Source organism: Cylas formicarius, unplaced genomic scaffold, assembly GCF_029955315.1.
Source record: "Cylas formicarius isolate icCylForm1 unplaced genomic scaffold, icCylForm1.1 PGA_scaffold_7__23_contigs__length_41026272, whole genome shotgun sequence".
In the NCBI taxonomy this organism is placed as follows: Eukaryota; Metazoa; Arthropoda; class Insecta; order Coleoptera; family Brentidae; genus Cylas; species Cylas formicarius.
The window spans coordinates 21827779-21840006 of NW_026844352.1; the positions used below are offsets into that span (position 1 = coordinate 21827779).

The 12228-nt window shown below is 33.8% G+C and overlaps 1 protein-coding gene across 2 annotated transcripts in view; it reads left to right on the top strand.

Moving 5' to 3' along the window:
- Window positions 1-2044: 2044 nt before the first annotated feature.
- LOC132705751 (ATP-binding cassette subfamily G member 4-like) overlaps window positions 2045-12228 on the top strand; it is a 47886-nt gene continuing 37702 nt past the window's right edge. Inside the window, exon 1 of one of the 2 annotated variants that reach the window (XM_060676618.1) lies at window positions 2045-2266. Coding sequence is in view for 1 of the 2 variants with exons in the window: in XM_060676617.1 (XP_060532600.1) it covers window positions 11350-11488 (139 nt within the window). In the remaining variant the exon portion in view is untranslated. Of the gene's footprint in view, window positions 2267-11349; window positions 11489-12228 lie in introns of those variants that run through there. The other variant, XM_060676617.1, reaches the window with a different exon arrangement.

Consider the following 12228-nt stretch of genomic DNA (forward strand, 5'->3'; position numbering starts at 1 on the left):
GACGCTTCTTTGAAAACAAGATTCGTTTCTAATACAGAACTACCGACACTAGATAGCAGGTTAAATTAGTTTGTAAATTTGGGAAAAATAACAGAAGATGGATTTTACTAAACGGGACTACATGCGGAGTATAAAAGAAGCCAGCGGGGCATCCAAACACATTTTATTTAGATGAGACATGTATTAATAATAATAACAATACAAGCTTTGGTAAGAAGAAACTGTTAAAAGTCAAAATTAAGCTTTATGAATGAATGAATGTTATAATAATCTTACCATATCTACCAAATTCTTACCCCCTACCTACATACGCATGATGTTGAGTCGGTTTATGTTGAAAGCAATATCAACACAGTAGCGAATTAGCGGTCAACAAATAGCGTGAAGTAGTGTGAAACAGGTTAAATTGTAGTTGTTTAATGGAAAATTTACTAATGCATAATAATGAGATTGATCTCTGTTATAGTCAACCAAAACTAATCCCAAGGCTAATCCAGTTAAAATCCACAAATACGTTTAACGTTTTTGTTTTTCTTCAAAGGTTAGATAGTTAGTCACGAGTTTGTTAATAAACCATTGTTTGAAGAAGTTTATTAACATCTGGCGCACCATACATTTCCTACTTAAGAAAATTGTAAAACACAGAGGGTGGTCCATTTATTATATATAAGAGCATAGAAGAATTGGAAGCTTAACTAAAAAGTAGCACATTAATCAACAGTTTGCGTGAATCTCACTTGCATTTTTCACCTACCCTTAACCGAACTATACCTACTAGTAAATACAGGATGTTCAATTATTTTGAAATATACAGGGCAATTCATAAATATGTGGGAAACTAAAATGTATATTATTGAATTAGTAAACACTCCCTTTGATACTCAATCGCCCAATGTAGCGTTGTTACCGAGTGTTTTCGGATTTATGGGCATTTTTGACGAACACGATATTTTTGACGGCATTTTCGACAGCTGTCATTTTATTATGCCAACAATTTTATAAAGTAGTACTAGTCATTTATCCAATACTTGTCTTGAGGTTAGTTTGAATACTTTATACAAGGTGATTTTTTTGGTCCATTTTAACAAGAAAACTTCATGTGCACATATGCTGCCATATTAACGATATTGTTATCACCATGCAGAGAAGAGGTTTTCATTTTTTAAGCGAATTGATTGACAAAAATCAAAAAAATATTTTTTTTAGAAATGGTTGGAAATTGTGAGAATAATTTTTATTTAAAAAAAATGTATTAAAAAAAAGTAGTACACTAAATAAATAATAAATAAATGTCATTGAAGTATCGAAAGTGGTATTACAGATATTAAGCAAATATATTTTGAAAACTTCACAACCCTGTATCTCAAAAGTTATGACGTTAAGCATAGGTTCATATGAAGTTTTCTTTTTAAAATAGACCCAAAAATTATTATTTCAATTTATTACATTTCTATCAATTACTTTCAATTCTATTCCCTATCAATAAACTTTTACAAAAAATTACTTTTCGAACCTTGCAAAAATATCACAAGAGATCGAGAACAAAATAACTATTACCTGAACGTGAAAAGTCTACAGAGACGAATTAAGTTTAATTGTTAACTGCTCAACTTTGGAAAAAAAAATTAAACGGCATTTTACGCTAGAAATAATATTTGAAATTATAATATTGCTAATAGTTCCTGAAAAAAAAACACTTAAAAACTAAAAACAAAACTGCAATAAAGAACTGTTTAATTAAGTTTTATTGTATTTATTGCTCGAAATGACTTTGAAATTAATTAATAAATAATTAAGTTTTGTATTTAAGATTTTTCTCAACACACTATTTGGACATCCTGTATATTTGAACTAGTTTTATCCAAATATGTAAATAGTTATAATTATTTAATGTTTTGAACGGTACTGATTTCGGCATCAATATCAAATGCGCACGGCTGACGTTCAGATTGTTTGTGTCATCAATTATGAATTCACCCGATGTCGTGTTCGAAATCTTTAAACAATACGATCGATGCGGTTTTCAGCGTTACCACTTACAGTGTCAACCGCATCGCAATTTTAGATTTTACATTCGGTTTTACAACACGTTTGGTTCCAAGAAATGTTTGCCGTTTAAGTCGGGGAATAGATAATTTTTGTAATCAGAAGTAAAATAATCAACACTAGCTAATGTAATTCAATGAACACATTTGCCGAGGTGTACAATGAAAAGCGAGTGGCATTGAGAATCCATGGACTCGCGCGGAGCTTGATGGTTACCCAGGTGATACGTTTATTAACGTTCAGTGTTAAGTAATTTTTGTCATGACAACTTTTCATATGTTTCATAGTCTCTTTGGCTTTTGCTTTCACATAAAAACAGACCATGTCTCCCTTGGATATTAAACACAGGTCGAGAAAAATGCCCATGCATCTCTTGTCACTTTGGAAAAAATTGTGTCTGTGCGTTCTCTGTTCCAGGGTTTTTCGACGATAACCTTCGAACGGTTTGAGCGACAAGCTTCAAATTTTTTTGATAGATTAAAACAAGATTGCTTTCGAAAAATCGTAGCTGGGAGGGGCAAGTTCGTCGCAAGTAGGCGCTTCGCGGTTTCTTATCCTAGAGGGACACATTGTTTTTCTATCGTGCTCCTGCGGACCAATATGGAAGTTTCGCAAAATTGATGTAATTATATTGTGCATACACCCTATATAAAGCGTCTTTCACGTATCGCCGAAATTGTACAAGTAATAACGATTTGTCAATGATATTTTTGCAAGTATCTCGTGCACCCTGTATGATAGACGAAACCTGAAACTCTCTCAATACAGTTTATGACACTGTTTATACCAAATTATATTTTGTTGTTTTATAGTTTTTTATTTACGGCTAATAATTTATCCACGAAAACGGCAATTTTCAGGGTCTTTTAGATATTTCTACCCAAAATCGACACACCTTGTACATAATTGAAAAAATAATAATAATTGAAGAAATGGAGGTTATGCTTTTTGAGCAAATAAGTTAAACCATGTGAAACCATGCAGTGCGCCGTAATAATCAATGACGTCATCGCGTCTTGACTGAACCCGAGTACTACTGATTTTCATATGGATTTATTTCAAATAGAATAAAATCTAAGCGGCGTGTGTGCCAGATGAAAACCGCAAATTCAAAAATTGTAGCTCTTGATGCGACCTGTGACACTGTTTGAACCAATTAGCCATATTTTCTACGACTTTTGATTCGCCGTAAAGAATTTACTCTAAGAAAAGAACAATTTTCTGGGACTTTTAGATTTTTGTTGATTTAATCGATTTTCGAAAGTAACTGGATTGAAAATGGAAAATTGAAATGATTGAAAATGGGGGGGACTGGGGGGTCGCGAAGTATTCTAAAAAAAAAAAAATCGCGTGTGCAAAGGTCTACAAAAAAACAAGGCCAAAAAAATTCTTTAACAAGAAGACTCCATAAACTTTTATTTTTGACAATTTTTCAAAAATATACAGGGTGCGCTGCAAATTCAAAAAAACTGAAAAATGGGTCCCCCAATTATTGAAAATTGATTATAACTGAAAAACTATGATTCAAATGTCACTTTCTTTTACAATGCATAGACAGCTAAAACTTTTCTATTTAAAGTTCTCACCTATTGTACAGGGTGTTCCCGATATTCGCTGCTAAATAAGAAATGTGTTAAGTGTCCCAAATTCGCAGATATCAACTTCAAATTTAGCAGAGAAGTAAAGGTCCGTGACCACATTTAAACAATAGGAATTGGGCGCAATCAAATTTTAGCAAGTATTTTTTAAAAACTTTTGATTTTTTTTTACAAATTTTGGATTCCAAAAAATATGTTTTTCTCCAATAATCGTTCACCCGATCGGCAAAATTCTATATCCAGCAGACGCGAAAGATCCAGTGCAATAATATTTAATTCAGACATTTTTTCGATTTTATACAGGGTTTTCAAGTTATAGTCAAAAATCTAAAATACCTAGAAAATTATTCTTTTACAGAGTAAATTATTAACGGAAAATCAAAAATCGTAAAAATATGGCTGATCGGTTCACACAGTGTCATAGACCGCATCAAGAGCTACAATTTTTGTAATCGTGGTTCTCGTGTATCACACACGCTGCTCGCGATATTTGAAAAAAGCCAAATGAAAATCACTAATTCGGGGGCTCAGTCAAAACGCAATGACGTCATTGATTATTACGGCGCACTGCATGGTTTCAGAAAAAAACTAATTTTCTCGAACCCTGTATTTTTTTGACATACAAAAAAAATTTTTTTCGACGCTGATTTATCTTTATTTTTATCGTAGAATTGAAAAATGAAACGACAACTATATACCCGGTCAATAATTTGATCCAAGCGCGTAAAAATATTTGCCCATTGATCATAGATAGATATTTCGGACGAACTAAAAATCTACTTACTCTCGATCGATTTTTAAAAATCTCGCCAAATCCTGTAAAACGTGACGGAATAAAAAAAAACGCGGTTTTATTGAAAAAGAACGAACCACCATCCGACCGCAGGAACGTGCTTCAACAGGTGCTCGAAAGCGCGTTTTTTCGTTTGTAGGCATTAATAGTTAGAAAAATAAGGTTATTATCCCCTAACATCCGCGAGTAAACACTGCTACCTGTTATATTCGAACGCAAAAGTTTTTCTCCTAACGAAAAGTTTATATGCACCGTCGTAATGTATTGTATTACACCAGTCCAAGCCCCTAAATTAATTAGTGTAACAGTGGTCAAAGTTTATGCCGCATTTGAGAACAACTTAGAAAACTTTGCGTTTCTTTTCCAACGAGATGTTTCCACAGTCTTTTTAACTAGAGCCTTTCGGAAGTTTTCCTTTTGATGCTGCACTTCGAAAATTCGGAAAGATCCCACTTTCCGGGAATATTTCAATAGCTTAAATTTAGAAAGCCGTAAAAGCGGTCACATATACGTCGGGTTATGACCGACCAACTATAGATTGTTGAAATGATGAATTTTGTATTCAATCTCAAGAGTATCATTTGTCTCAAATCGTATCATCTTGGCTTCCTACAGATCTCTTGCTGTGGATTTTCCCTACATTTATAATTTCGATATTTTTCTCCCTTCAAGGCAAGTCCCATGCAGCAGTTCTCTTAATGGTTGCTATAACTTCTGGCTTCTTATGCGTCTCAACACTTCCACATTGTTTACTGTCTCTATCTCGAGCTTCCTTTCCATAATATAACAAAATTCCACAAATAGAACATGAACATAACATCTCATGAATACGTAAATTACCCTAAAAAAGTACGTTATCATTAAAAATATCATTCTTATTCGCTCTTACAGTCTTCCAGATTGTCGATTGTTTATATATCCGAAATAATATTAAGAATTTTAGGAATAGGAACTTTTTAATTGTAAATGCTTATCTGGAACACGTTTTTCAAGTTTATGAACAAACGTTCACCAAACGCCATTATTATCACCGGTCATCGCGAATATGTTTATGAACGCTTTTGAGAAGAAATCCCCAATCTAAAAAAAAATAATAAAACGCTACGTTGATGATATTTTTGTTATTTGGCCTCAAGAACCTCTTCGAAATTTTCTTAGTCATCTGAACTCTATACACTCTAAAATACATTTTACCATTGAATTAGAAACCAACAATAATCTCACATTCTTAGATATTCTTACAAATAGAAAATCAGACCTAACATTGGATCATTGTTTACAGAAAATGCACACAGACCGGTACCTAAATCCATTGTTACATTAACAACCGCCCCAAAAATCATCGGTTATCAACTCTGTTATTTATAGAGTCGTAAAACTATTTTTTCTACTCCCGTAGAAAAAACCTAATTACCTATACCTAAAATACCTAATTACGCACCGATCTAGCGTGCGGGAAGCGTCGCTTTACCACGTCAGTTTCGTTTCCCACTTCGGACATTTCCGGGATTTTACCGCACGGGTTTGGGAGCAATCGGATGTTTTCGGAGATATTTGCCACGCTTTGAATTTTGACGTTTGTCAATTCTAACAGTCATGTCAGTGAATGTATTCGTGTTTTGCGAAAATGTACCCAAAAACTAACGGTCGTAGAAAAAGTATAATATGCAACACGTTCGGTAAACTTTTTGACTCACTCGTTTATTAAACACTCACTCCGCTCGTGTCAAATAAACTCGTGAGTCAAATGCCGTTTACCGCACTTATTGCATAATATACTATTTTGTATACATATACTATTTTGTATACAAAAAAATTATGCTGATCTGTAGACATAGTTCCTAGTATTCGTTTTTGTTTCATTGCTGATTAAATTACGAATAACTGGTGAAATTGCTTTATATAATCTTCTTATTATTCTAGAGTTTATTCAGGGTCCGAAGAAATAGAAAATTAGAACCTCTTATTTATTTATAAAAGCAAAATAAAATAAATTAAATCGCGACAATCGCTATCGTATATCGATCGATTGGTACTCTCGGGAAGCTGGAATATGTACTTATTAGCAAAGAGTATAAGATAGAGGGGAAGGCTCCCATCCTGAAAACGGAAAACGCGCGGGACGTACGGTTCAATTAAATTTAAAGTTTCAAAAAAAATTATGTCGAAATAGTTTTAAAAAAGTGCTGTTATCCGTTACCAAGTACTGTAGTACTTTCAGTGTGACGCATTACTTTAAACCGCCATGACAGTACTTTAGTAATTGGACAAAAATAATAGATGGCATTCCTAACAGTATACGCGACCTTCCCCTCTATCTTATACTCTTTGCTTATTAGAAGGATCTTACTAGAACAATACATATCACCTGAGGTTATAACAAACGCTTCTACTGATTCGAAAATACGCCGCAGTACCATTTCAGACAAAACCTATTTAATGCAGAATAAATATGTGTTGGGATGGGTTTTACCACTGTCCTGCGAAGGTCTGCGATGAAGGTACCGTAAAATACTTAAAACGTCAAAGCAATAAATGCACTATATTTTTGGTCTTATTGTACATCGCCGTCTTTCTGTCCATCGTTCCGTTTTTCTGTAGTACCCTTTTCATCGGTTACGCAACATTATGTAAATTGTTATGTAATTTTGTGGACACCGTTTGGGTTCGCCTTTAGTTCACCAAATAAATAAATAAAAACAATAAAAAAACGCAACCATCTCTAATATAATCTTAAATGTACTTTAAAATTGACCACTCTGTTTTAGTAACGACAATAATAAAGTATTTTTTTTGCGCCGGTCCTATAGAAAATTTCCGTGTAATATTTCAGTATCTAAACCGACATTGTCTATAATCTCAGATAGTTGAAGTCAGTGTCCCGCCGCCACACAAACAGCCTGCGAGAATGTATTGTTTGATGATCCTTGAATTTTACGCAGCAGATATTTAGTTTTTATTTATTAACTGCGATTGGTCATGACGGACATATTCGGACCATTTTTTTTGTGCTGGCCAATAACGATTACTACGTGTACCCGGTATTAAATTACTTCACACTTCCCGCAGTTACTATTAGAATCGCGAAAGTGACCATTTGGAGTGCACGAAAAATTTGGTAGGACCGAGGCAAAAAAAAAGCATATATGTATGGGTTAGTAAAAGGTTCGGGAACGCCTTAATATCTCCAAAATTGCCAAATCTGGAACGATAAAATTGAATATCGGGAGGTCCTTGAACATGAAGAATTCAACAATGCTAACAGCAATGTTGTCAGATTTACCACTCATATATGACACGTCATAATTTTGTTATTTTTATTTTTTTTCTTGCAATAAATTGCGCATGTCGAACTTAGCATTATCTCTTTTTTTTATTAATTGTTGACTAACTGTCCAAAACCAACCCAAACTGCCAAAACTGAAACGATAAAATTCAATAACTGAGGGTAGAGGGTAGAGAGTAATAAAAAGAATCTTAGTATCTCAGAATTTTGGACATTGTTTGCAACCCCCACGCACAGCTTCGGCAGTTTTGGAGATATTTAAGCTTTCCGGTATTTTTTAGTAACACGGTATGGTCGTACCTTGCCGAAGATATTGCCTATGACCGGGATCCCTCAAGGGTCTATGCTGGGGGCACTAACTTCACTCTCAATCACTCTAGTATTTCTCTCTTTAGGCTTTCTATTTGCAATATAAGAAAATCCGTAGATTTTTATTTATGTGCATAAAATACATAGGGCTTGATGAGGGTGTTGTCGAGTTTATGGGGAACTACTTACAACTTCGTACACAAAAAGTGGTTCTAAATGGACAGCAATCAGACAGCCGTGCTATAATATCGGGGGTGCCTCAAGGCTACATTCTGCGGCCAATTTTATACTGTATATATTCGTCCGTGTTTCCTAGTTTCATACAGCATTGCAAAACCCAAATGTATGCAGATGATACTACACAAGTTTATTACTCATTTTCAGGAGATAAACTTTTGGAAAGCTGTCAAATCATAATGATCTAGAAATCATTAACAGGATGTCCCTAGAACATTCACTCCATCTAAATCCAAAAAAATCTATCTTTGGATGGATGGATGTTGATCGATCGATCTCAACTAGTTGAAATAAAAATATCTAATGTGTGCATTCCTCTGAAAACGGAGGCTAAAAACCTTGGGCTTTAATGGTCATCCATTGCCCACTTAAAATGCTTATATGCTTCTAAAATATTTTAAATCAAGCATTAAAAAAGGTCCTGTGTGATTCGATGGTTTTATCTTCTTTTAACTACTGTGATGTCGTATATGGCCCATGTCTGACAGCGGCTGCCTCAGAGCGGAAACGCGGCAGGCCTGTTAGTCATAAACTGAAGGAAGTCCGATGGCTTAATATGAAAAATCGACGATATCTCCACACATGTAATCTTTATCACAAAATTATAAGATTAAAGTCTCCACGTTATCTTTTCAAAAAAATCAGCTTTCGCTTTCATAATTTAAATTTAAGATTTAAAGGCCTGCTCACCCCTCCACGTCACACCTCTGGAATTTTTGAAAGGTCCTTTACATATGACATGGCTACAACATATAATGCATTGGATCAGTCTCTTAAATTGCTAAACGATACCTTTTCCACACACCTTCGTGAAGTATTATTATTAAATATTTAAGTAATGTCTACTGTAAACTATTTCCAAAGTGTTAGTCCCTCTATTTGCACAGATCGTAATAGATATTTTTTTATGTGTATTTTTCCTGCCTTCTTAGGATATGTTTAAAAACGGAAGCTCAAAATATCTTATTTTGTTCATCTGAACCGTGTCCTATTCATTGGATATTAACACGTGAATAAAATTATTATTATTATTACTATTATTATTATTATATGATATGTTACTTCGGAATATTAAAAATTAATATGTTCGAATTCAAAATAAAAAGGTGTTTATAAGAATTTAAAATATAGTGTGCCACTTATTACTTACTCTAATTATTTTACTTTCTTATTATTAATTTTAAATGTCTAATTAATAGTAAGTGATAGTAGAGTGAGGAGGTGGCACTTGTTTTGCCAATATCTTGTGTACACTCCTCTCCTAATGCCAGAGACATAGACTAGATATCACTGTAGAGTTCTCCAAACAATATACCGTTTTTACGACATAATCCTGTATTTAACTTTGGTAAATTTTTATCAAGGTCTAAGCGCAGGCTTGCCTTGCTTGCGTTTCTGTTTGTAACCCTCCATAAATAGATTCGCAATTCCACAATGACGTTGCAGAACCGTACTTCGGTACTCCGTGCGTACAAATGCTGAAAGCTGACGGATTTGTGCAGAGTTTCATCTGTGAGATTCCTCGATTATTATTAGTCCATGCAGTGAAAAATCCATTCCAACTTTAAAATGTTTATTATAAATATAAATGAAGGAGTAAAGTAAAGCAATATTAGAATATTTATAAAAAAAAGTTATTCTACATCAAAATTATCACTATCGTCACTGTTAATTCTGGCACTAGTCGACTTCTGTAAACATTTTCTTCTTCGATGACATGTTCTACACACTTTTTCCAATTCGACGCAGATATTTTTTCTACTTCACTACTTCACTAAATTTCAGCCAGAGGTGTTCTTTTTTTCTTCAACTTCGAATCCCTACTCCATGGCCAACTTGTCCACATTATAGTTCATATCAAACGTTTCCGTGTCAAGCCAGGTCTCATCTAAATATATGATGGAGACGTTGTTAGTCATCTCGGACGTTAATTTTATTGCAAAAACCTACACAAATCAACCAATAGCAAACTGGGAAAACATGCATTATAAATCAATTATCTACATAAGATTGCTTTCATAAGAAAATATTTTAGGGTCATTATGTTAGACCTTAAAAATTTAAATCGGTTTGAGCTTTCTAATGTGAATTTAATATAGGAGATTAACCCATCTAATAGGCAAATTCAACTTGAAATCGAGCTACCTCAAATAGAGGTAACTCATCCCGAAGTCAAAACCATAAAAGGTTGTATAAACGGTATATGGTTCGGTGAACTTTACCAATCATGATTGTTAAGGATCCCGAGAGTAGCAGGTACACTGACTGGTAGTTGATCTACATGTGCCTTATTTTTGAATTTGTTACTGAGAAACAGATTAGTATAACTGCGCTTTCTAAAAATCGAAAAATGATTATTCACAATTGGTTTTTCGCTACCAAAACTCGACATTCGGAGTTGCAAACTTTGAAATGTCTTCGAATATGACTGGAGTTGGGCAATCAACAACTTGTGCACGAGGATAAACGCGATCCCTTTAGGTCACCAAAGAAGAGTACAGGATGAAAAGGAACTGTAATAAAAAAAGATGTACTTAAAAAATAAATTCCACGTTTTGGGAAGAAGAAATTGTAGAAAACTTTCAAATGTTCGTTACTTATCTGCAGGTCTGAATACAGAAAAAATATATGTTATTATGTTATTTTTGCAATGTTGCCTATTGTATATGGTTTTTCCTGGTACTTTGCATTTAAGTGGTCCTTTATGAGATAAAATAAAAAGCGGCGGCAGTTCCGAGTGAAAATCCGCAACATTGACCAAAATGCATACCGCTAAAGTGAAAGTACGTTTAAAAAACGCACACCGATAATACATCACTCGGGTCGCAATTTTTGCCCCACCATGTAAAAGCGTTGAACCAAATTCAGAAATCGTAAGGTAGCATACCCGCGTTTTGTGAAAGCATTATCAGTCTGCCTGTCGGATCGAAAGATTGTGTTCAGGCGCGTTTATTTTTTATGTCGTTACGCGCGAAAAATCGTTCTCAGTACCAAGTCTGCTTACTGGTTTCTTGCTTCCGGTATCGATTCGTATTGATCGTTCACTATTAAAAAATTGCCACTCTTGGTCTCGCCATAGCATGGAAGACTCATCAGTAAGGGTGCCTCTGAGGAGGGACCTGCCTCTGAAACATTTAAACAGAATCGCTAAGAGACCTCCCGTAGACATCGAATTTCAAGATTTGATATACTCCGTCAGGAATTCTGCTTCCCAAACTGGTAAGCTAAGCAAGAATATCATTTAATTAAAATCACATGAGTGATGTTAGAACTTACAGTTTTTTTTTACTTCCAATTTATTATTATTTATATTAATTTTTCTGTAAGGGCCAAAAATATATTAAATTATTTTTACGTATAAATCGATATTGACTACAACATTTAAAATAAATTACCTACCTTTAGTTTTGAATTATTTTTTCGTACAAATAAATAAGAGACCTGCTTATCTACGAAGGGCCACTTTGAAAAAGTAATGATGGAATGAAAAATAAATTATACTAAATAGATTGCAGTCCATTTATATTAAAACTCTTTAAATTCAAGATATATAAAAGAACACACTAGAATAGATACCGTCTCCCTAAATAGTTGCAATTATTTATTGATTGTATCAAAATTTTAATTGCGACTGTAGTGGGAGTATTTTGGTCTAGTATAAGACCTCTAATTCGAAGAAAAGCTGACATAATTAACGAAATTATAGAATAGAATAGAATAAAATCGTTGAGCTCGCTTAAGATACTAAACAGCAATGAATAAAAATAATAGTTTCCTTTTCGTATCGATTCAAACCTCTGTACTGTCCGAATTTGATTTTTTTTATTTACACACCGTCAGGCATTCTGATTCTAAAACTGGTAAGCTAAGTAAGAATATCATTTAATTATAATGACATGGGTGATGTTAGAACTTACAGTTTTTTTTTTAATTCCATTTTATTATTATTTATATTAAAC